Below are 25,599 nucleotides of genomic sequence, written 5' to 3'. Positions count from 1 at the left end.
GAACAGCTCCAGAGAGAAAGAAATCAAGGTTTAACTCTATGATCTTCCAGGATAGACACAGCTCCCTTTTTAAACAAAGAATACATCTGTTCTGCAAATGTGTACTAGTCCTCATTGCACACAGCTTTCCTTCCCACGGAGTCTGGTCCACACGTCGACAGGGGACACAGGCAAGAAATGTCCCAGACCCCAGAGCATTATTAGAGAAAGCCGAACTTACTGCCCAACCCGTGGCAGCTGCCAGGGGAGCAGCCAGGCTGGTGCCCCGTGCAGCTTACAGAGATGCCAGCACTTACACAGCAGGAGCTCAATCTGGGGAAAGAGGAGGATAAGCCATTTCTTCAGGGAAAAAAAAATTGTCCTTCCTGTCGAAGTAGGGACCACCCTCAGGACAACTAGACCTGAGAGATCCAGCCAAGGGAAGGCAACCTCACAATCACAGCATCCCTTTCAAATATGGTTTCAAATAGTAAACCTCCATTCCTCAGACCAAGGAGCCCAGGACTTGCCTTCTGACACAAAAAGCATTTGTAAACGTCATCTTGTTCAACAAAATATTTGCAAAATGAATCCAACATATATAAAATGGTCAGACACCATGATAAAGTGGGATTTATTCCAGAGACTCAAGAATGGTTCAATATTCACCAATCAATCAATGTAATAAACCACAGTAACGAAAATCACATGATTATCGCAATAGATGCAGAAAAAGCATTTCACAAAATTCAATATCCATTCATGATTTTAAAAAACAAAAAACAAAACAAAACAAAACCCTCTCATCAGGAGTTCCCGTCTCGGCGCAGTGGTTAACGAATCCGACTAGGAACCATGAGGTTGTGGGTTCGATCCCTGGCCTTGCTCAGTGGGTTAAGGATCCGGCGTTGTGCCGTGAGCTGTGGTGTAGGTTGCAGATGTGGCTTGGATCCCGCGTTGCTATGGCCTGGCCTAGGCTGGCAACTACAGCTCCGATTAGACCCCTAGCCTGGGAACTTCCATACGCCGTGGGAGTGGCCCTAGAAAAGACCAAAAAAAACCATGCCTACGATTTCACAGTTTTGGAATCCTATCTTTATAGATAGATGGTTCCAAAATTACTTCTATTTTTCAAAGTGGTGGTTACAAGCAGGCGAACTCTGTGCAGGAAGCCAGGTTTAAATCCTGACTCTGCCCCGTAATAGCCGTGTGATCAAACTCCTAATCCTCCCAGTGTCATCTCCTATAAAACGCTTAGTTGTTAAGATTAAATGAGTGAAATCCGGGAGAAGAACTACAACAGTAAATGGTAAAAGTAAGCACTTGATATAGGTTCCAGCTATCACAACTCCTGTTTTAAGATGCTTCAAAAAAGGGATCTGGCTTCCCTTAAATCTAGTTAAGACTCTAGCTGGCCAGAGGGTTTGCTGGATCTTAGATGAAATTTATAGGAAGCAAATGAAATTCAAATACAGCTAATAGCTCCCCTCTCTTACTGTGTAATTATGTGTACTCATTATTTGTGTAGCATGTTATTATTTAAATGTCCCTAATTTCAGCCCCAGCGGGCCAAGGGCCCTCAAAGAGTGGCCTCAGCCTTGGCCTCTGCCAACCCTTTCTGAAGCTTTTGTCAATTTATTACTGTGCGAAAAGTGGCATAATCTACAGCGGGAAGTAGACAGAAGGCTCTCATTCAGCAGAAATCTCAGTGCCGCCTCCCCTGAAGCCTGGCTACCACCAACAAGCTGTGACGGTGGCTCCAATTCCTACACAGACAATCCACAAGGCTGCTCCAGACTCACCATCGCTACCTCTAGCAGGACCAAAACAAAACAAAACAAAAAAGTGTGCCCTGTCACCTTAGAACCACAAAAGCAACACCAATGGCAAACATGGGTTCTAGGACATAAAATATGAGGTCTGTCTACTATCTTATGTCTGCTTGGGTTATTACTGCGCCATCAGACCTGCGCAAACAAGGCGGCCAGACTCCACCACTCAGGGCCAAGCTGCCAGTGTGTGAACCCTGATAACAGACACCAGGCCCCTGACCCCTGACCCGCCTCACACCGGAGGCGAGGGAGGACAAGGGGCTGCTGTGCACATCCCAGCAAGCCAGTGATTTAGCAGAAGTGATGTCAATTCATTTCCCAATTAGATCAAAATCCTATTAAGCCCATTCTATTGCCAACTCCAAATATCATCTTAAAATTGAATTTTCCCAGGAAACTCTGGAAAGACCAATAACCCAGAAACATCTTTGCTTAAATACAAGGGGAATCAACAAAACATCTTGTTTTCAATACTACCTCCATTCCAGGTTTTAAAGTAAGTACTAGATTCAAAGGCCTATGACTTGACCTGTAGTTCCCATGCTGCTGCTGCAAAATAACTAACTGTGTGACACAGCAAAGTCACAAACACAGAGACCACTCACCAAGCCCCCACACACCACGCGTCTCAGAGGTACCTCACTACCAGTGATCCCCAAACCAGCAAGCAGGGGAAGGGTGCACAGGGGCAGAAGCCCCACAAGCACCACCTGAGCTGGGGTACAGGCACTTGTGCTCACTCTGTCCCAGGTTCCCAGCACACTTCCCAGCCAGGGCTCAGTACTGGACAGTTTCAAACTCTTAACACCAGAGAACTTTCTGTCGCAATTAAAACTAGACCAATGGAATTGCTTCAACCTTTGAAAGGGAACCTTGAGGGAGTGGGGAACAAAAAATAAAAAATAAAACCAAAAGGAAAAAAAAAGCATGATTGTTAATAGCACTCCTCCCCAAGGTTAACCTTCGTGTGACCACAATGAAGAACCCCAAACAGTGTGCTGTCGGGAACAGCTTGGGACAAGGCTTCTATCACGCAGCAGTTGAATGAAGATTTATGATTAAGCATCCAGGCCAACACCAGTGACGTGTACACACACTCAGAGAGAACTCTGCCTGCAAGCCTCATGCTCCCCAAGAGTCCTGGAGGCCGCTGCTATTTCAGCTTTCATTGGATCACACTCCCCCGAGGAGACACCCCCCCCCCAAGAGATTCTGGGACCTAGAGAAGGATTTGTTGTCATGGTAACGAGTCTGGTCTCCATGCTTTCCAGTAGCCCCAAACCAGAAAGCACACTTTGCTGAACATGCTACCTGCCTGTAAGAAAATTATTCTTAAAACACCCCTAAATTCTAAAACAAGGAGACCTGTTGACTTAAAACTGGAATAACAAAAAGGTGGCCTTGGAATATGGCCTGTACAAACACCAGAGTGATCCTGAAAAGGGCATGTTCACAGCAACTTCACAACCAAAAGAGAGAAGCCTTGACATCTCAGTATTTAAAAGAAAAATCAGTCTTTATCAGGACGAAAAGGCAAAACTACCACCACTGACAAAAACTATTGCTTCTTCATGAAGGTGGTAAAAAGAATTATTTCGAGTCTTTGATATCCCCATAGAGATATCGCTGCCAATTTTTCTTAGAATTCCTTCCTCCGTACAGTCAAGCCCTGACTATGCCAATGAAAACGAGACCTACCTTTGGCCAACCAGCTGGCAGCACTAGTTGCTTCCTGAATGACTTCTTTTAGTTTCTGCTTCTTTCTTTTTTTACCCAAATTCTACTTTTTTTACTCAATCCTGGACACCTGGCCACATTCTTGGCCTCAATTGGGTGGTGTTTTAGTTGTTAAAAGATTCTTAAAGCACTAAGGCATCACCACCCCTGAGCAGCAGGAGGGCAGTGACATCAACACCACAGCAGCCATGGCTCTACTGTAACCTCAGGAGCCAATGATGTTCTCCCTCCTGCACCCTGCTGCCCTCAAAACCTTAAAGCAAAACACAAATCACCGTAACACAACGCCACCAAGAAGGATCATGTCAAATGCTCTAAAAGACATGGGAGGGGCTTAGCATTTCCCCTGCCACAGGCTGCCAAGGAATGAATGGGTGGTCCCAACCCTACAGGAGACCCATAACATAAAGGGGTCTAAACTGCTCAACTAAGGCCACAGACTCCTCAACTTATCTCCCCTTGCATGGGTGAAAGTTTCCCAAAGGACCTTTCCCATATACACTGGCTTAGAATTCAGGGTCATCTCATTTCTTCAAGTCCCACGAAACTATAAGAGAGTGACAGAATCTGGACAGGTAGCAGGGCAGATTCCAGTGGAGTTCAGGAGATCATCTCAGAAAACCCTTATGGAAACAGGGCTAAAACAGGTCCTATCTGGAAGCCCTGGTTTTCACAAGAGGCTCCTAGACATCTCACCTTACAACCAAGTAGGATGAACACCCCAAGTCACCCTGTCACCTGCACCCGGCAAGCTGTCAGGTCCCCCATGTGATGACTCTATCGCCCACGTGACTATAGCAAAGACTCAAAAAGGAGACCCGAACCTCCTCTGCCTCATCTCCTTGCTCCAAACAAGTACAAACTAGAACACGGGCGATTCATTCACGTTTATCTAAGATTCTAAGAGACTAAAGGGAGGCTGTGGAATGTTACCACCGCCACAACCCCTGAAATAAATACAGATGGGGACCAAATGCGTGCTCTGAAAAGGCTGATTTCACCCTTTCTGATGATGATTCATCCAGAGTCACATTAAGCCTGCTAAAAAGAGACACCAGAATAAACTCAGCCGGCACCAAGTTTCCTTCCAGGCTTCAAGAATCCACTTAATGAGCAAACAGGATGAGAGCCATTTCTGGATGCCCAGGGATTCTATGCCACTGTCCACAGGCAGCCACCTGCCCAGCCTGAGCTGCAGGAAGGAAGCTGCTGAGCCAGAGAGAGAGCAGGAAGGGCAGCGGGCACGGATTTAGGCTACTTCCTAAATAAACAGAGGATAAGAACCTAAGTTGCCACATTTCAGCAAGAACATCAAAGGCTTCTGTCCTACTTGAGCAGACAGACAGATATCCACAGAAAAACCGATGAGTCAAGCTCCACACTCAACCGAGGAACTAGCAGAAACCAGACCGCAGCCATGGTCTTGTCTATCTAACTCAGGCACCTTCTCACTTACATCGTGCAGCATGTAAAAGAACATAAAAATGAATCTATAAACCCAACAGGATGTCCAGAATAACTGCCATTAGGGACCTCGTCCAAGGAGCATGAGCCGCCCCAAGCACGTCCATTTCAGAAGCAAGGCCAGGCCCAGAGACGCCATCCAATCCAACAGAATGGGCAACTCACCGTTCACCGTTTTCAGGCTCCCGGGAATGCCTTCACCGTGCTGCCTCTTCTGGGCGTTCTTGAACTCCTTCAGAGACAAATACAGGACTTTCCGTACCACCCTTTCTTCTGACCATGGAATCCCATCACTGTCATCCTGGAGAAACGGAAGGAAGAATGAGGAGACGGGGAGTTACTTAAAAGAAAGCAAGCAAGCAAGGTTCGAAGTCTCAATCAACTTTAGAAAGGAAAAAAAACATCCCCAACAGGTACTGTGTGCGCGAGACCCAGCTCCAGAGATCAGGACTGAATCCTACGATGCAGGGGTGGTAGCTGCGAGGCTCAGCAGAGCGCTGCCCCACAGGTGGTACAGGGACCGAAGCCACACACAACCACCTCACTGCCTTCCCGTGGCCCACACCCAGATACCATCGACTACTAATGCTCACATCCTATGTTCCTGGCAAACTTCAGGGAAAGGAGTTACTGCACCCCCAACAGGAAGCGTAAAGCACCCCTGCACTCGCGCTTTTTCAAGTGAGGAACGCCAGAACTGTGCACCTGGCCAATGTGCGCTATGCTCTTGGAACCTGTACTGTTGGGGGTTGAAGCTGCTTTCAAGGAATGTACCCTTCAGTCAGAAGACATGAAATTGTATCTGCACTGGCCTTTTAAGGAAATGAGCCACACAAAAGGGGTGGCGGGGGGAATCACGGTGCTTGGTGGAGTAGAGGATGGACTGGGGGTGGGGGATTAATGAATGCACACAAGTTAGTAACAGGTCTTGACAGTCTCCTTTAAAAGTGTGGCTCCCTTATGTCTGTTGTATCAGATCCAGCACAAGTTCTCGACAGGGGAATGAACAAAACAAAGGCCAGGCTGAGAGGGTGGGAGGAGGGGAACCGGAGAACCAAAGGCTGCCAATAACCACCCCAAAAATCCCAGTAGTAAAGACACAGGACCAGCAGTGGAAACAAAGCTGGCTAGTACCCATGAGGATGCGGGTTTGATCCCTGGCCTTGCTCAGGGGGTTGGGGATCCAGCATTGCCAGGAGCTGGGGTGTAGGTCACAGATGAGGCCTGGATCCCAAGTTGCTGTGGCTGCAGCATAAACTGGCATCTACAGCTCCAACTCGACTCCTAGCCAGGGAACTTCCATGTGCCTCGGGTGACTGTGGGAGGTCCAAGAGCCAAGTCTGGGCAGATGGAGATGGTTGACACTGGTGCCCAAGTTGAGTTAACTAGTTTAGGGAACCAGCAAGACGGTTTTGAGGTTTCAAGTGCTGCTTCACACAGCTGGGGTACCTGCAGGTCCTCTCCTGTGCATCTCCGCGTCCTGTTGCTCATCTAAGCAGCCCTTACAGTCACACACCCACTTTTAAGACGGAAGCATTCTTTAAGAGCCGAATTCAGAGATGCAAGTATTAAGAGCGTCTCAGATATTCTGAGCCATAAGAGAATCAGGACAACATTAACACCCCAGTAAAGCAGAACTGGGGGTGTTCGGGTTCCTTCTGTTCAAGCAGGAGACCAAATATCCCAAAACCCGGCTGGTACACTTGGTGGCTGCCATCAGAATCAGCTTTCACTCCTTGCCACCAGTGGGTCATGGCAAACCGCCACAGGACTAGATAAGGGAGACAGGTTATCCAAGGTCTTCCCCAACTGGTAAATCCCCACATTCTGCATAGACACAAACGACATCTTCGAAATCCAACCGCACAGACTCTAAGCCCTCAACAACTTAAGCTGTGCTCCTGTTAAGCTTCCAGGGTTTCCTAGATGACAGCTCTTCTCCATCTTGTGTAATCAGGGAAAGAGAAGGCCTGGGAGAGAAGAGCTAGGATCTCCACCGGGCCTGGAAGTCCTGTTCCTGTAGACCTGCCAGGTGAGGTTTCCACTCCCTCCAGAGGAAGAGGGCACATCCTGCCTCCCCGCAGGCTCCAAGGCACCGTCAGGCTTGTGCACGTGAGAAGGCCCCCACCTCAAGCAGAGGCAGGAACACACTGTAACTTCTGCTCGGGCCAGGGCACCAGAGCCCTTTCCATCACATGGTTAAAAACCAGAAAAACGAAGGACACTGGCCAGACCCCCTGAGAAGCCCAAGTAACCATGGTGAGTGAGGGGCAGAGGGTGAGCTGCAGGGCACGGGAAGGCACAGGGATGCACTCTTAGCAGCAACTCCCGGGAGTGTGCGCGAGAGCCACTGGTTTCAAGTGACGCCCCCCCCCCCTTTTTTTGTCTTTTGGCCTTTTCTAGGGCTGCTCCTGAGGCATATGGAGGCTCCCAGGCTAGGGGTCGAATCAGAGCTGTAGCCACTGGGCTACGCCAGAGCCATAGCAACGTGGGATCCAAGCCACGTCTGCGACCTATTCCACAGCTCACAGCAACACTGGATCCTTAACCCACTGAGCAAGGACAGGGATCGAACCCGCAACCTCATGGTTCCTAGTTGGATTCATTAACCACTGAGCCATGATGGGAACTCCGGAACGGTCCTCTTCACCCCCAGTTCCCGTCCTCCGTGGTGACATCACCACAACAAACCAGGCTGAGACTACAAATGATTATTTCCTACATACACACAGTTCATAAATTATAAAGCCCCAAATTAGCTCTCAATGGAAAATTCCTGAGACGACTGACTGCCTCCTGTTCAGACTGGTGCCTTCATTCTGACCCCAGGCCCCCACATGAGAGGACCGCATCCCAACAACAAACATCCAATTAAACACAAACCATGTGAGAAGTCCTGCAAAGCAGCACATTTAAGATTCACAGAGTGACAGCAGCAGCTCCGTGGCGTCTACGTCTAAGAACTACTTCACAGTCAGAAGCAAATTCAGGGAGTTCCCGTGGTGGCGCAGTGGTTAACGAACCCGACTAGGAACCATGAGGTTGCAGGTTCAATCCCTGCCCTTGCTCAGTGGGTTAACGATCTGGCATTGCCGTGAGCTGTGGTGTAGGTCGCAGACGCGGTTCGGATCCCGCGCTGCTGTGGCTCTGGTGTAGGCTGGTGGCTACAGCTCCGATTCAACCCCTAGCCTGGGAACCTCCATATGCCGCGGGAGCAGCCCAAGAAATAGCAAAAAGGGGGAAAAAAAAAAAAAGAAGAAGAAGCAAATTCAGGACACCAACTACGAGATTTTGCATGTTCTAGACATTAAAAATCAAACCTGAAACTTATCATCTAGAGTGCTGGTCAAGACTAGCCACCCGCCTCAGTGCGGATGCAAGACATGAACCTAGCAGGTGAGAAGCTGACTCTATTCCCAAAGCTGAGCAGGGGAATGATGATAATTCTAACATTAGAAATCCAAGCCATTCCCAGCTGCACAGGCACATTAAGTGCCCCCCCCCCCCCAGCGGGATGCTAGATGCAGCAAAAGGGAAGGTGGGCCTGTAGCCACCCGCAAGGCAGCACAGGGCCGCAAGCTGGGTGTTATGCAAAGAAGGTACTTCAGAGGCCAAGCACTTCCAGCCCTTAGCACAGTCCACAATAACCAAGTACAGAGCACTGGAGAGAGGAGCCCAGACAAAACGCCCTCGCCAGGAGTCGGGCAACCCACAACGCCAGCCCCTCCACCCCAAGACTTTCCGTGACCTCCAAGAGCAGCCTTCCCCTTTTCTTTTCCCTTTTTCATTAGCTGTCTCATTGAACCAGGTATAGAAATACTGCCCCCAGGGGGCAGAAATCGGCTCTCCTGCTCATGACTTAGCCCAGCACCTAAAACGTGCCTGACGGAAAGAGCTCAGTATTTCTGAAAACTGTACAAACCCAACCTCATGCTTCCCACGTACCTTACCCTGCCAGTGCCTGGCCTTGCCAACATCCAGGATGGGTTAAATATTTGGAAGTCACTGCAATTTTCTTGACTGAAATCACAGCTACCCGCCCTCCAATAAAATACTCCCCACCGTGACTACCCCAAGAGGGCCAGGCACCTCCCACTCTCAGTAGTGCAGCCCCCAACACACACACACACACACACACACCCACACCCCTGGAAGTCCATGAGGCCTTACGGGGCCCAAATCTACCGCCCCTGCCACAATCCCTTACCCTTGGCTGAAGAGCAACCAATCCCTGCATCATATACGCCTCTTCACTGCATTCCTCTGCCTGCCACACTGATAAAGACCCCTTTCTCTCCATCTCCCAGGAGTCTCTCATTATATCCCCCCAAGCTTCTGTATTCACTTAATCATTCCCAAATCACTATCTTCAAATCACACTGATGGCCCAAAGGGGACTCAAGTGTTCAAAATCCACATGACTCCCTTGCCACCTTCCAGGACCACCTGAGACCACAGCTCCCCCCTCCCAAGAGGAAAGCACTCAACAGAGCAAGGTCCCTCCTCTGCTAAGCCAAGCACCCAGTCCATTCTGCTTTACTACAAAAGCTGATACAGAAGGAGCCCAGCAGCCGACGCAAACTCATCTACTGTGTGTGGTGGGGGGGCGGGGGGGGGGCGCGCTTCTTTTGAACTGTTCTTAATGATTCAAAAACAGCTCTTGTCAGTTGAGGTTTCCAGGGTAAGGGCTCCATGTTAACAGCCCATCAAAAATTTTACAACAATCAATCAAGCTTCCAGACAACACACCACCTTTCCTCATTCCCACCCCCTCATCTCCTGTTTTTCCCCAAGCCCCCAAAAAGGCTTTGCAAACATTGAAATAAATAAAAACAACTGGGAGTTCCCGTCGTGGCGCAGTGGTTAGCGAATCCGACTAGGAACCATGCGGTTGCGGGTTCGGTCCCTGCCCTTGCTCAGTGGGTTAAGGATCTGGCGTTGCCGTGAGCTGTGGTGTAGGTTGCAGACGCGGCTTGGATCCTGCATTGCTGTGGCTCTGGCGTAGGCGGGCAGCTACAGCTCCGATTAGACCCCTAGCCTGGGAACCTCCATATGCCGCGGGAGCGGCCCAAAGAAACAGCAAAAAGACAAAAAAAAAAAAAAAAAAAAACTGAGTCTGCCGGCAGCAGTGGGGGGGGGGAAAATCATCACATAGACACAGACATAGATTCAATTTGCCATTGACTGCGAAAAGTCACTTTCTCGAGCAAGTGGAAGACTGAGTAATACGACCTTTAAATGTAAAAGTGACCGGGTTTTGTTTTCATTTGCAGAGTGTCTGTCATTCTTTGAAACAACTGGAGTTATTTCTTACCAAAACTGGCAACAGGTCAGGAATTAACCTAGAATGTTTACGGTCATACTCTTTTTATTAAAAGGGAAAACACACCATTACCTCTAACTTCTCCAAGGTGCGTAAGAGACGTGTAAAGAAGGGGGGCACAAGTAAGCCCACGAAGATACCACCCACCTTGCAGCAGGCAGCCCAGCTGACAACTCTCCAGAGCCCACAGGCCAGCCGGCTCCCACCTCCTTCCTGACCCTCGCCACTCCAAGTGTGTGCCAAAGACCACACCAGTGCCTTAACCACGTGGCATCATGTTAGAAATACAGGCTCTTGGGCCTCTCCCAGACCTCCAGATTCAGAATCTTCACTCACGACCCCCTGGGGACTCCCGCACACATTCAAGTTTCAAAAGCTCTGCCGCAGCAGCAGACACTAGTTCCCCTCCGGCCAGCCCTATCCCTTTCTAATTTCTATCAGAACACAGGCAAAGGTAAAGATGAGGTGAAACCAAGGTGAGCAGCTGCAACATCCAGCTACCTGTTGCCATTTTCCTACGGTCAGAATTAAGAAGTCTGTATTAATATATTCTGAGACATCTTCCTCTTCACTGAACTACAAGGGACTGAAGCAAAAGTGAAATCAACAAAAAAGTTAAAACACTCAATAGTGGTAGTTCCCTGAATCACTCCTACAGAACAGACACAATGTCTTCAACTCTCATCCTCTGACTCTCCAATTTGGGACGCCTTCCCCTTCAAATGTGACACCCAGAATTAACCACACATTCTGACACGTGAATAATATTCCAGAACAGAACCAACATCTGCAGTAAGACCCCTTCTATTTCCACGCACAAATCCCAAAGCTGGGAACCATTTTGGCAGCCACACTACACAGTAGGATCTCATTAAGCCTGCACTTAACTATACCTCCACGGTGACGTTATTTGCTAAGGGTGGGGTGTTTAGGGTTTTTTCCTTCTTTTTTTTCCTCCCCATTACAATGCAATGGAAACCAAAGCGAGGCTCTCAGTTGAATTCTTTTTCCATGATGTTCTCCTGACCTCTCAGGCAAAAACAACAACAACAAAAACCAACACAGGCCACAGAGTCACGTGTGCATGAGAACATACACCAAGACGTCCTCCTTGACCAGGTTTCTAGGATCAGGCAGAAAGGAGAGACCAGGATCTGCTGGGTGCAGGTTGCCACCCGTCCGACCCACACACCCGCACGGAGAAGGGCTGGGGCTATGGACATAAGCGTGCCTGGCAGTTTTCAACATCCTGGAGTGCCTACCCCAACCTCCACTGCCAGCATAAATTCAGTGTTAGTTTAAACAAAGCCCCAAAAGCCTAAATAAATAAATAAAAATATTATTTAACATAAATAAATTTGCTGCTAACCATTCCAACCGTCTCTCCATGGCCCAGGCTTGAATACACTGGGTGATCGATTTAACACACTCTCACTGCACCAAGAGCTCTTCTAACTGATAGTCTCAAAACGGATCTGGTCGCTGATGACGTAAAGCTGTGCCCTACCTCAGCCCCAGGCCCGGGCAGAGCCTTCATGGGCTTCTGCACCCCGGTGATGGCCAGCGCCCCACCAGGGTGGGCTCCCAATGCTCTTCAGAACACGCCAATACCTCAGTGTAAGAAAACAGGACGTCCAAGCTTACGAACAGGTGCCAGGCAGAGGACAACAGCCCTGGAGTCTAAGGAAGAATATATACAAAGCGACAACAATTAGATTACAGTCATCCCTCGCTATCCTCAGAAGACTGGCTCTGGGACACCCTCACACCGTGGACACCAAAATCCCAGGATGCTCAAGAATCATACAAAATCGCCATGTTTGCAAAGAACCTACCTATGTCCACATCCTTCCTGCCGTACATTTTAAATCAGCTCTAGATTACTTTACCTAATATAATGTAAATACTATTTACATTTTTACTGGTGGGGCAAATATTTACATACTTGCTGATGAGACCAGGTCAGGTTTTGCTTTTTGTGTATTTCTGGAAATTGTTTTTCCTGCATGTTTTCAATCCACCACTGGTTGAACCCAGGAATGCACAACCTACAGATGCAAAGTGCCAACTGAACGACCACAGCAGGCACCTACTGGGTGCTCACTGTATGCCAGATGCTGGGCTCAGCACCAGCGTGCAGTTACTGCCTGTGATTCTCAGCTAAGAATCCCCCCTTCGAACAAGATGCACGTCAGGCTTTTCTCTGTTTCATTTAAGAGATGGGAAAGGAAGGAATCTCCAAACCACTAGTTAACTTTTAGATAGTTTCAGGGTCTTGCCCGCAGCTGGAGAGAAGCAGGAGCTGGTGCAGCCACCAGCTACCAGTCCGTCGGTCCTCTACACGGCAGGTACCAGACCAGGAAACTCAGAAACTTGTTATTAAAGAGAAAACATCAAAGGTGTTAACTCGCATTGGTGCCTAAATAAAAGCACCATTCAAGTTACTAATTTCAAGATATGAATGTAAATATTCTATGAAAAAGAATATTCATGAGCATCAGCTGGAGCTGAAAACTACTAAGAGGAGGGGGAGGGGAGGAGGGGGCAGGGTTTTCTCTCACTGGCCTTTACAGCTGGCTTCCATACCTGAAAGAACATGGCTTTCTAAGGGCATCTCTCAAAGCAGCCTATGCCATCTCGCCAGATCACAGTTTTTTGACAGTTTCAAATTTAAGGCGTCTTGGTTCAGGAGAAGGCAAACAAGGATGAAAACACACAAGATCTGGGAAGCACATTTCTGATCAAAAAAATTTTTTAACAAATACAATTCTTTAAAAATGAAATGGGTCCCAATGAAAGAGAGTTAATTTCCCACTACCTGTGAGCAAACTGCTTAAAAGCCTCATCCATCTCAGGTAGTGACCAAGTAATTTATCATCGCAACCAAAGGCACTGTTAATAAGGATGCTGGGACAACTGGTCGAAACTGGGTCATACTAGGTCCCTTCCAGCAGATTTAAATCCATTTTAAAAAGGTCTTCAGTACCATGCAGCTCATTTTTAACATCACCACATAAAATAATGCCAGCATCTAAGACACAGCAGAACAGACGTGCGACACACACCTGCATTTTAAGTTGACATCTACAACTTTCCCACATGTCATGTTTTAAATGTCAATCTGCTTGGCGGTGGGGGTGCAGACACGTGCACACAGGCACTTGCAGATGCCACCACAGTGCACAGAAAACACTCCTGTCTCCACAGGGAGAGAGCACAGCAAATCCACTGCGCTTCACACCCGCTGGTAAGTACACTAAGCAGATGGGGGCGGGATGCAGGTTGGGAGGGGAGAGAACATTTAAGTTCACAGTTAGGAAGACCTTCTCCTCACATGTAAGTCCTGTATTAAAACCTACAAGTGCTGAGACAAACAATTCTGGGCTTGGAATTGTGGCTTTCCTCCCCCTTTTGAAAAAGTATGTGATGGCCTAATACCAATGCCCAACCTCACGCTGAGCTGGATTAACAGGGAACGCCGCATCGTGGTGCCAGGGGTTGGGGGGGGGTGGGGGTGGATAGAGATGACCAGTAAGAAAACAAAATTGAAAGACTGGCTCTGGAGTTCACGTCAGGGTGCAGCGGAAACAACCATGAGGTTGTGGGTTCGATCCCTGGCCTCGCTCAGTGGGTTACAAGATCTGACACTGCCATGAGCTGTGGTGTAGGTTGCAGACAGGGCTTGGATTTGGCACTGCTGTGGTGTAGGCCAGCCAGCTGTAGCTCCGATTAGACCCCTAGCCTGAGAACTTCCATATGCCACAGGTGTGGGAAGAAAGAAAGACTAGCTCTGAAGAGGGAGGTGGGATTTATTAATTCATAGCCCTTTCCTCCTTCCACGGAAAAATGTCTAGAAACATTTTTGCATATACCTGCTGTTAAAATCATCCTACTTCATGCAATCTGTTGCTATCTGCAGTATCAGCCTCTTCCATCAACAGTTTGAAAGAACAATGAAAGAATCAATAACAATAATAATAATGATGACAATTTGCTGGAGATGTTAATTCTTGGCACAGACTCCATATAAACAAGGATTTACCGAGCCAGAGAAAGAACACTGAATGAAAATGTGAGAGATACAACTTAGGCTAAAACTGTTTCTTCCTCTTTTAACAAAATATTTTCTCCACTAGAAATCAACTCAATTTCTCAAGTCAATTTGATGCTAATCCATTTTAAATTCCATAAAATGGTTCAACTGTCAATACACAAACATCAAAGAGAAATGAGGGAATATTCACACTTAGAAATTAGATAAGTGGCCAGGAAGCCACTGACTTACTGAACTCATGAATGATGTTCCTTTGCCTTGGTTTTAAATTAAAAGCACTTCAAGCAGCAAATTTTCTCCGAAAGACATGCTTCCCAGGATAAGTAAACGGTCTGAAAATGCTTATGCAAGGAGAGTTTTACTTCTTCCAAACTCCCATTAAATAATGTGTACTTATCTTTGATTACCGCCTATTTAAAAAAAAAAAAAAAAGCTACAGCTGAAATTGGATTAAGAACTTCTGCTGAAAACGATTTATTGCATAACACAACTCTGACAGTCTGAATCTCCGGCCACCAACTGAGCTTTATAAAAATCTGCTGGGCAGCTGCCAAGTCAGCTCTTTTGCGTCTGAGCGTGTCAGACCCGCCGTTGTCAAGGCGGCAGCAGCCTGGGCGCGTTCACGGTTAAATGGTGCAGTCAGGGAACAGCAGTGAGCGCCTGCAACCCCCCTGCAATTCCTGGTCTGACAGTTTGTTGTTTCAACATAATCAGCAGGATTATCCCCAAGAATCCAGCAGAAATCACACTGGCGATCTACCTTCAAAGGGGGGACGGAGGGGGAGATCAAGTCAAATTACCAAGACATCCCTGCCTAGAAAAAAACCAGAATGAGCTATGATGCAAAGTGACTCTACAACCACCTCATTTGGGAACAAACTATTATCAGGGAGGGTCCCAAAGGAATTCTGAATGATTTGGATCTTTTTATCTTTACAGCCTTTTTATGCTAATAAGGATGCCCCCAAAGTCCCCCCAAATGGCACGTTCTAAGATACACTATCCAATAGAGTAGTCGCCAGCCATATTTATGACTAACTTAATTAAAATTCAAAATTAAGTTCCTTAGCTTGTATTGGACACATTTCAAGGACTCAACAGCCACAAGCCTCCAAAAATGGGCAGCTCAGCCCCAAAATGTTTCCATCCACACAGAAGTTCTACTGGACAGCGCTGTTCTAGGGCAGCACTTCGAATTAACTGGACGGGTTTTCAACTGTGTTACTTTCTCGTGCATTTCACTACATTCCCGAGATTTCAAAACACGTACTTTTATGCTCTACTCAGCTTAGCAGGAAAATTCTAGAATATGAGAATACCTGGCACAGAAAACCAGAGTCCAAATTAGCTAAGAACAGATATCCCCTCTACAACTCTCAGGGAAGTGGTTCCAATTTGTTCTGCTACATCGTGCCTTCCAGATCCGCAAAGAATGCACAGAAAATTCTGAGGATGGAGTCTAGGATGCTTCAGTCTACAAGAAAGCCCTGAAGATGCCCTCAAACCATTTTTTTTTTTTTTTTTTTTTGGTAATTCCCTACAAAGTAAATCCTCTGGGATTAAGACCAGACAAAAGCCAGCACTCCACCAACCAGTCTCCCAGCACCCACAGGGGGACCCAAACCTCGGAGATGGAGTGCCTCCTGCCAGGGCCAGTGAGCCACACCCAGGGTGAGCGCAGTGTTTACACTCCTGTTTCTTTCCGCCCCCCGCCCCCCGCCAGGGCCCTGCTGGGGTCACTCTATGAGCTCTGTCAACACCTGACTGGCTTTACGAGCTCTACACGGACCTCCACCCAGGAAATAAGCATCAAAGAATATACACTCCCAGGGGACTGGCTGTCTACTCATGCTGCACTGGAGAACAATTAGGGGTCTGTGGGGCCATTTTGTGAAACATTTCAAGTTCAAGTAAAGTACACAAATAAACCTTGCATTTCAGATAAATGAACACCGCGCCATGTCTGCCCTTTCCCCCTTTTTCTCACACCCTCCAGAGGTCCCCGGAGTTAAGGACCACTTTGGGATTGGTCTGCATCCTACCATCACAGGAATGCATCTCCAGAAACCAGGTACCTGCCCATCTCCCCTCCAAACAGCGCTTCCCACGAATGCTAAGTGAACGCAGGCCACTGCGGGGCAGGCCACGTACTCCTGCCTCTGCACCTTCTCTCCTCTGCAGCCAGCCAGGGGAGCAGCACCACACAGACGTTTCCAGAGGAGGGGCAGGAGGCTCGGGCAGACCGCATCCTGGCTAGTCTGTGCAACTGCAGACCTGCCATGTGGACTCATCTTTGTGTTCCCAACATGTAGGGTGAATCTAGTACACGGCAGGCACTCAAAACCGTTTCAATAATGAACACATAGAAGCAGCAATCTTAAGAGAGACCTAAACTCCAGTTCTGGAATTCTCTATTTCCAGAGATGTACAAACCAAGGAAGGGGCTGCCAACCTGGACATTTGTGAGAAACAAACCACACACTGCGAGATCCACCCCCAGTCTCTCCCAGGGTGGGGACTGGGGGTGGGGTGATGCTGACGCTGTGGGTCAGGGAACACACTTTGAGAACCACGGGTGTACACAGCTTTGCAAGGGATCTGACTCTCATTTTGACTTTGCATAATAACTTCTCACTGCCATGAAACATATTATAATTGCCAAATATAATGCAATTTATTGACTCTCCCCTGTTTTCCTGTTTCCTCCCCCACCGTTTTCAATTCTCTTTCCTCTGCCCTTCCCAATCTCTACTTTATGAATCACTGCAATGTGTTACTTTCTAAAACCATCAATGCGTGGCACTCCTTCCCCTACTCAAAAGCTCCCCCATGACTAACTAAAGGGGGAATTTCCAAATTTCTCAGCGTGGCCTACAAAAGCACCATCAACCCAACTTAGGCTTTAAGTCCTTCCCACTGTGGAGCTCCCAATACCCCTAACTGACCAGGGGTGAGCATCTCAAGTAGAGGCGACAGCTTTGTATCCCTATCTCAAAACAGAGAGCAGGCAACTGGAGCTTCAGTGTTTATTAACTAAATATTGATCATGACTTCCACAATAATTCAACAGTAAATAAAGAAGAGACTTTCTAAATACACAGAGATAAAAGTCCATCCTCAAATCTCTTTCACATCAATACTTTGGTACCAAAGAAATATATCAGCAGTCAATCAGGCTCAATTTACCAGCTTCTGTTTCAGTATTTACCCACTGTTCCTGGTTTGTATAATGCATGGAATACATGATTCAATGTGGCCAGGATCCTTAACACAAGATATCAATCTTATTCAAAGTGAGCTATTACCTACTGCCAATCTATTCCTGGTCCAATGACAAGATTTAATTATATCACAATTTCACAATGACCTGCAAAGATCACAATTATTTCTGCCACCTAAACTAAACCAGAAAAGCTGCATGGGCTCCTGTATCCTAACCAGTTCTATCTAGTATTAGTTCTTCCATGTAAAATGACATTTCATGCAGGTTTTTTTTAGCTCTGTAAAGCCTGAGAGACCAGTAAATGACTCATTGGAAAGACTCATGCTTGCTTACCTACAGACTGACAAAGCTCCCCCAAAGTGAAGAGGGCTGACCCCCGCAAAAGGCGACATAGTGTATATGCAATCTCATTTTCAAACAAAGCTGTTGAGAAAGCAAATGCGGCCTTCTAGAAGCAAGTCATGGTTCGTCCTATGTTGACACGTCAATGACACGAGGAACCAAACTCAGGTGATGAGCACAGCGTGTATTAAGCACAATTTACACTTGGGGTAATATGTGTGAAAGAATTAAGCAGAAGTGGGGAGATGATAATTTTACTTTAAATAGGAAGCCAAGGAAGAGTTTAGAACAAAGAAGTAAAATTTTGATTTACAGGTTTCAAAAGCCTACACAGGTTTCTGGGTTGATAATAAACCATGGGAGGTGTGTGGGGAGGGGCAGATACTATGGACGGTTGTGACAACTGCCTACACAAAAGCTGAAGAGACAAGGAAGTAGCAAGAGGCTATGAGGACCGGTTACATTCTAGAAACACTTAAAAAGCTGAGCCAACTGGGTGCTGATGTAGACTGTGAGAGCAAAAAGGGGTCAAAGAGTAACACCCCCCCTCACCCCCCGCCAAATTCATCTCAGGACATGGAGTTGGGGGAAAGGAGAGCACTTTGGGAGGGAGAAACCAAAAACTTAGTTTTTGGACATGCTGAGCTGGAGTTGACGATTCAGATGCTGGGAGATACAGGTCAAAGTTCAGACCATGTGTCAAACCTAGAGATGTGAAACACAGCTGGTAGTTAAATATCAAACCTAGATTCCAACTTTGAGTTCTTTATCTAAGGGCAGAAAAACATCGGTAACTTCTTCATCCGAAGTCAGGGGTGAAGTCAGGTAAGGGCTGGATGACCTGGACAAGTCGTTTTATGGCTAAGTAGGTTTTTAGAAACTTAGGGGAAATGATGTTTCCAAATAGTGAGTGAAGGCAGAGGGCTGAACACGGAGGAAAAGGACTGTTTCACACACTCCAGAGACGTTCTAGAAATGGCTCCGCTGGCCATCACAGCCCCAAGTCTTAAGTTCAATAATGTGGCAGAGGAGACCTTGGAAACCCACTGCTCAGCAGGGGCCAGGCTGTACCTCTACGGCTGCTGCTTGTGAGAAGGTTCTGTGATCCCAAGTCATAAATCACGTGCTCAGTCTCTGTCTCACACCCCCTGATGCCCCCTTACTATGTACAGCTTTACACGCAAATGAGAAAAGTGACCGACATCCACCACAGGCAGACAGAGGCAGACCTGAGGCCCCCTCTCCCAGGAACCCCAAATATGCTCACAGGACACCCTGCACAGCAGCTGAGACCCTGCGGGCAACCTTTCAAGTGGTCACCAATCAGAAAGGACGCGCAGAGGTGAGACAAACTATCACCTGTCTCTCTCAAGTGAAGCTCAGAAGGAGCCAGAGCAGCCACTTCTGGATGCCGGCTCCTGGCTGGGCCCTAAGACTTGGAGGAAGGAGTCAGAAAACAATTCCCACTAAGTGGTCAACGTTGTTTTCTACGGCACCCACTCACGAGCCACCCCCATCACCAAACCCACATTTCTCTGTGGGTGTGCTTTCTCTGTACATTTCTCCTTCAGGAAACCTCAAGCTCCTGATGAAAAGATTTTTCTCTCCTGCAACTGCTCATCACGGGGTTCCCAGGAACCCGACTCCCATCTTTCCAACCAGTCTACCGCATCCACTGCTGGGGATTCATGTTCCAGAAACCCTTCTCTGGAATCCTAGTCTCCCAGCAGGGCTGCCATGGAAATGCCCTGGGGAACTCTATCAAGGACAGAGCTCCCCACGACTCCCGGATGCCACAGGTCCAGCGCGCGCGGTCTGTGCCCTGAGATTTTGATAAACTCAGAATCATGGCTCTAAAACAAACTCCGGCAACACCCACCCATCAACACTCCCTGCTTTGACAAAATCACAGTCTCCGCTGTATTAAAATCATTCATATCCTGTAAGTTCCCTTGCGGCACAGCAGGTTAAGGATCTGGCTTTGTCCGAGCCGCAGTAGGTTCGATCCTGGCCCAGGACACATGGGTGCAGCCAAAAAAAAAAAAAAAAAAAAAAATCAAGAAAATCATTCATCTCCTACCAACTCCCGAATATCTGGCCTGGTTCACATTAGGATCTTAATAAACAACTGTTGAGGAAATGAAGCTTAAAACAAAAGTTGCTAAGGAAACTATTTAAATAGAACACAGAATGTTTTAATACATTTTCATCTTCCTGACATTCTCTAAAATTGAGCATTCTGTATTCTCCAAAGTCAGGAAAAACAAAGTTTTAGCTGATACTAAAGCTTGCTTTCTCTGAAACAAAAAACAAGCCCTTACTGCTCAATCCCACTGAACAAGGTATTCAAAGCTTTCAGTACCTCCACCTGAACGAGCAAAACCAATCCTGCACATCTATGAGTCAGGAGTTAAGCTCTGATTGGCCAATAACAGATACAAATAATACCTCAGCACAAGTATCAGGAAACTAGGTCATGACTGCTGGCTAATTTCATTACATCAGAAGGGAGAGATTGGAAAGGCAGATCACCTTGGCCCCAATACCCCCTTAGTGGGAACTAAGAACTAAATTAAGAGGAAAAAAGCCTTCATATGTTCATTTTCTCATCACCCCAAAGCTTAGGTTGCAACAGAGTAACTCCAGCCCTTAAGTCACCCGTAGGTCACAAGTGAAGTGTTCTTTCCTCTTTCTGTGCCATCAGAACAAGGACCGCCAGGCTTGACTCTGTGAGAGCTCCTGACCACATTAACATATAATTCAAGTTTTGTTCCAGACAATTGGGCTTCTAGAAAACATCAAGAGAGACTGAGCAGCCTGCCTGCCTCCTTCTAGCTTCTAACATTGTCCCCAGTTACCAAGCAGGCCTCAAAAAGACCTGTACACCCCACACACCAGAGAACAGATCTCACCCCTTTAACATGATGGCAACAGACTGGTTTATTCTTCACGTTGATGATAAAGCACTTAAAAGGAAGAAAAAGAAGATAGAAAAAAGGAAGGGGTAGGGGAGGAGAGGTCATCCTATACAAAACAATTATTATTATTTTTTTTAATGGCCAGTTGGCATCTGACTAACTTTTCAGACTATTTTATAAAAGCCCTGACCTCAAAGAGAACACTTTCCAATTTTAACATACATGCCCACACAAAGAAACCCAGCAGGCACTCCCCAAGGGCCAAAATAAAATGCTCTCTAGTAATTACCATAAATAGAAAAGGAGATGGGCTTCCTGAGTCAGAGTACAGAGTACAGAAAAACCGCCAGCAAGAAAAACATCATAAACAAAATTACACAGCCAACAATAAACTAGGAGGAAAGTGGAACTGCTTCTCAGTGAGATGCAGAGAAACACATGTGGGAGAGGCTCAAGCAGGGGAAGGGACAAAGGGACACGTCCACAAGCCTGCAGAGGCGACGAGGGTATAACGTGACAGCACAATCCGTAAATACAAGAAAAGCTTCTGGAAAATCCAACAATATGACTCAAGAAAATATCTGAGAATTTATTTCCACTAACTCTCACTTACTCTTTCCTGTACATTTGGTACAACATTTTCCAATCAATCGCAGTGTCTTGGATTTTTTTTTTTTTAAATCAATACTCAAAATTATTTAGACAGTCTCCCTTAAAAACAGCTTAAGAAGGAGTTCCCGTCGTGGCACAGTGGAAACGAATCCGACTAGGAACCATGACGTTGCGGGTTCGGTCCCTGCCCTTGCTCAGTGGGTTAAGGATCTGGTGTTGCCGTGAGCTGTGGCGTAGGTCGAAGACGCGGCTCAGATCCCCCATTGCTGTGGGTGTGGTGTAGGCCAACAGCTGCAGTTCCAATTAGACCCCTAGCCTGGGAACCTCTATATGCCAGATCGTGGCCCTAAAAAGCGAAAAGCAAAAAAAAAGCTTAAGAGCCTGAGTGTGCATCTCAGATGAATGTTGGAAGGCAGGCCAGCCACACTAGCTCCCATTGTGATCATGATGTTACCACTTTGAAACTTTAAATCACTTTAAGTTCACAGATATGTACTGTTTAAATCTAATCCAGGAGTTCCCGTTGTGGCTCAGCGGAAACGAATCTTGACTGGTAACCATGAGGCTGCTGGTTAGATCCCTGCCCTTGCTCAGTGCGTTAAGGATCAAGCGTTGTTATGGCTGTGATTTAGGTCGCAGACACAGCTCAGATTCTGCGTTGCTGTGCCAGAGGCCGGCAGCTGTAGCTCCGATTGGACTCCTAGCCTGGGAACCTCCATGTGCTGCGGGTGCGGCCCTAGAAAGCAAAGTAAATAGATAAATAAATCGAATCCATAGAAAGACAAATGTCATATGACATCACTTCTATGTGGAATCTAATTAAAATGATACAAAATAACTTATAAGACAGAAGCAAACTCACGGATTTCAAAATCAAACTTACTGTTACTACAAGGGAAACGGTGGGGGGAGGGATAAAGTGGGAGGAGGGACTTAATACAAACACACCAGCATCTATAGATAGGTGACTAACAAGGAGACTCAATACTCTGCAATAATCTATATGGGAAAAAAGAACAGATATACATGTAACTGATTCACTTTGGTATAAACTTGAAGCTCATAACACAGCACTGTAAATCAACTACACCTCGATAATTTCTTTTAATTCTAATCTATAATAAACCTATGATTAAAGACAGGAAGCACAGAAAACATGAAAAATGAATGAAGAACATAAAGATAAGTCTTTGCACTGGCCTCATAATCCTCACTTGTCTGTACCTTGCAGGCCTCTGACCAAGAACTGCTCTGTAATGAAAACTGGTATCTTCATTCCTTCAAACTCCCATGTTATCTCTTCCTACGGTAGCATCGCCACAGCCCAGGCAACCTTCTAAGAGACTGGTGGTGAAATAACGCCTGATGGGGAAACGGATGACTTGCTTCGGGCAGGAAAGCAAGAGGACATGGTGGCAGGACCTGCGGTCTGGCTCCAGCACCCCTGTCTTAAGACCCAGGGACTTCCCTAGTGATGACCTGTGGCTCCGCACTGAGCAAAAAGCTCAGAACAACCAGCACTCTGAAGCCTTTCGTCTTATCTTACTCTGGTCAAAGAAATCGCTGACATGCAAACACGTCAAAACGATTAAGTTGATGAATTTTGTATCATGTAAATCTCACCTCAACAGAACTTTGTCATAAATTTGCTAATCTCAAAACAAACTGTACTTAAGATTAAGTTTTTTCAGATACTGAGAATAATGAAATTATTAATATTTTATTCCAAATCAAAGTTCCAGAAATGTTACTGGCAAACTGGGTTTGAGTTTTTAAAGGCTTGTAAAACCATCCAATGGTATGAAAAACAAATCCATAACCACTTTTCACCCAGTACAAGATTTAACAATTCCTGCATACAAAATCTATCATTAATAATACCGCAGCCTATGCAAACCAAAGAGCAGCTTGCTTATTATTCTGACGATAAAAATTCCTAACAACGACATTTTTAAAAATCAACAGAATGTATAAGGAGAGATTTCTAATTACTTGTTGAGACCCATAAATGTCTTATGGGACAGGACAGGAAGGGGTTTCTGTGGGGTTTGCTCCTTCTATTCCAAGACCCTTTGCCTGACAAACAGCAGTGACCAAATAAAGAGAAAGGGACAGAGTAAGGTGTGGGGATAATGCTTGATTGTCAGTATTTTTTCTTTGCATCCTCGCTGTAGCCTGCACTGGTCTGAACGCACATCCCAAGAAACTCTTGCATTTCTATTGCCCTTGCAATTCTCTTCCTCCGGATCTTTGCTTATCTCACAATATTCATTCCTCAGTCACCTTCTCAAAGAACCCTTCTCTGAACACCTACGCAATCTAAATAATTGCTTTAACTTTCTTCAGAGCATTTCCCACACCTAAAATTTTCATTTGTTGGGAGCTTCCTAACTAAATTACTGGCTGAATTACACCAGCAGGGAGTTCCTGCAGTGGCTGAGCAGGTTACGAACCCAGCTAGTATCCATGAGGATGCAGGTTTGATCTCTGGCCTTGCTCAGTGAGTTAAGGATCCGGCATTGCCGTGAGCTGTGGTGTAGGTCGCAGGTGCGGCTGGGATCCCGCCTGTGTGGCTGTGGCTGTTGTGTAGGCCAGCAGCTGAAGCTCCAATTCAACTCCTAGCCTGGGAACTTCCATACACGGTGGCCCTAAAACGCATGTATAAATACATATATACGTAACTGGCTGAATTCCACCAGGAAGGTGGCAAGATTCAAATATATGCAACATTGTAGCATTCAATACATTCAACACTTGATTTTCTAGGGATGATAAAGTTAATTACTTTTCATCCTAAAAAATTAATGAGAGTCAAAGAGGTAAGTTAACTCACATAAGCGAACAAATTCAAGTCCACCCCTCCGTTAATGAGGACAAAGAAACACGGGTAACGTTTAACCTCATTTCTGACTGCTGCTAACGATAACCCCAAACTCGTGTCTTAAAACACAAATTTATTCTCTTACAGTTCTGAAGGCCATAAGCTCAAAATAGGTTTCACGGGGTTAAACTGGAAGAATTTGGCCAGGCTCGTTTCTTCCGGTAGCTCTGAGGGAAAATCCAATTCCTTGCTTTTTCAGGTTCCCTGGCTTGTGGCCCCATTCTTCTTCAAAAAGCATCACTCCCACCGTTTGGCTCTGCTTTCACGTCTCCCTTCTCTACCTCTGATGCTCCTACCTCAGTTTTATAAGGACCCTTATGATTACACTGGGCCCACCTGGACCATCCAGGACCTTCTCCCTGCTGAAGATGCTTAACTTACCACATGTGCAAAGACCCTCTTCCCAGGGAAAGGAGCAGGCTCCAGGCATTAGGACTGAGTATATATTCAGGTCCGTTACGCAGCCCCTGCTATCTTAAGCTGTACGTGAGGAGGCTGAAGGAAAATGAGGCTCAAGATTCTTTCCCAGTTGTTTCACTTTTAGTGTAAATAGGCAATCAGTTCAAGTTCATTAATGAAGGAGGAACACCTGAGTAGGTCAACATAATGGGTGGAACTACCCTCTCTCAAAGTTTATTGTGTTTCCCTAGGAACAGCAAGGTAATTAAGTTGCTTTAATTGGAAAAGTGTGTTGTTGTTGTTGTTTTTCTCCTGTATTGAAATCACAGGGGTCAGGGGAGTGGCAAATTGGTTGAGGGTTTTACTGTTGTTCTGATTCTTCCATAAAGAACATGGCTTGCACATTAGGAACAAGATCATTTAAAGTGGCAGGGTCTTCCCTTCTAAGCCTTCAACTGACTGCTAGAATTCCGATAATTAACCTTATGATATGACATTAGACGGGGGCTGGGATTTTATATATTATTATTCAGTTAGAGAGCCCTTCCCAGTCATTGTGTTTACTGTTACCAAAATAGAGGAAAAAACAATTCTGCAACCTCCAAAACTTTTCAAAAACTAGCAGTAAACTAGAAATTTACATAAAGAACATACGAATACACTGAAACTTACTTAGAGTTTCTCTCAATGGGATAGTATCAATGGACCCAAGGTTTCTACTCTAAAATATAAGAAACGGGTAATAAACACATGAAAATATCCTTGACAGCATTAGGTCATGAGAGAATTGCAAATCAAAACCACACCCACTAGGATGGCTGTAATCAAAAAAACA

The 25,599-nt window shown here is 46.3% G+C and overlaps 1 protein-coding gene across 8 annotated transcripts in view; it reads right to left on the bottom strand.

Moving 5' to 3' along the window:
- JARID2 (jumonji and AT-rich interaction domain containing 2) overlaps positions 1-25,599 on the bottom strand; it is a 243,473-nt gene that overhangs the window by 117,304 nt on the left and 100,570 nt on the right. For 7 of the 8 annotated variants that reach the window (XM_021100205.1, XM_021100206.1, XM_021100204.1 and 4 more), the window contains one exon: positions 5,178-5,313. In XM_021100205.1, coding sequence (XP_020955864.1) covers positions 5,178-5,313 — 136 coding nt within the window. Of the gene's footprint in view, positions 1-5,177; positions 5,314-14,620; positions 21,673-25,599 lie in introns of those variants that run through there. The other variant, XM_021100208.1, reaches the window with a different exon arrangement.

Source organism: Sus scrofa, chromosome 7 (genome assembly GCF_000003025.6).
Source record: "Sus scrofa isolate TJ Tabasco breed Duroc chromosome 7, Sscrofa11.1, whole genome shotgun sequence".
NCBI lineage: Eukaryota > Metazoa > Chordata > Mammalia > Artiodactyla > Suidae > Sus > Sus scrofa.
The sequence above is the reverse complement of the archived record's forward strand: the minus strand, read 5'-3'. Positions and strand labels throughout refer to the sequence as shown.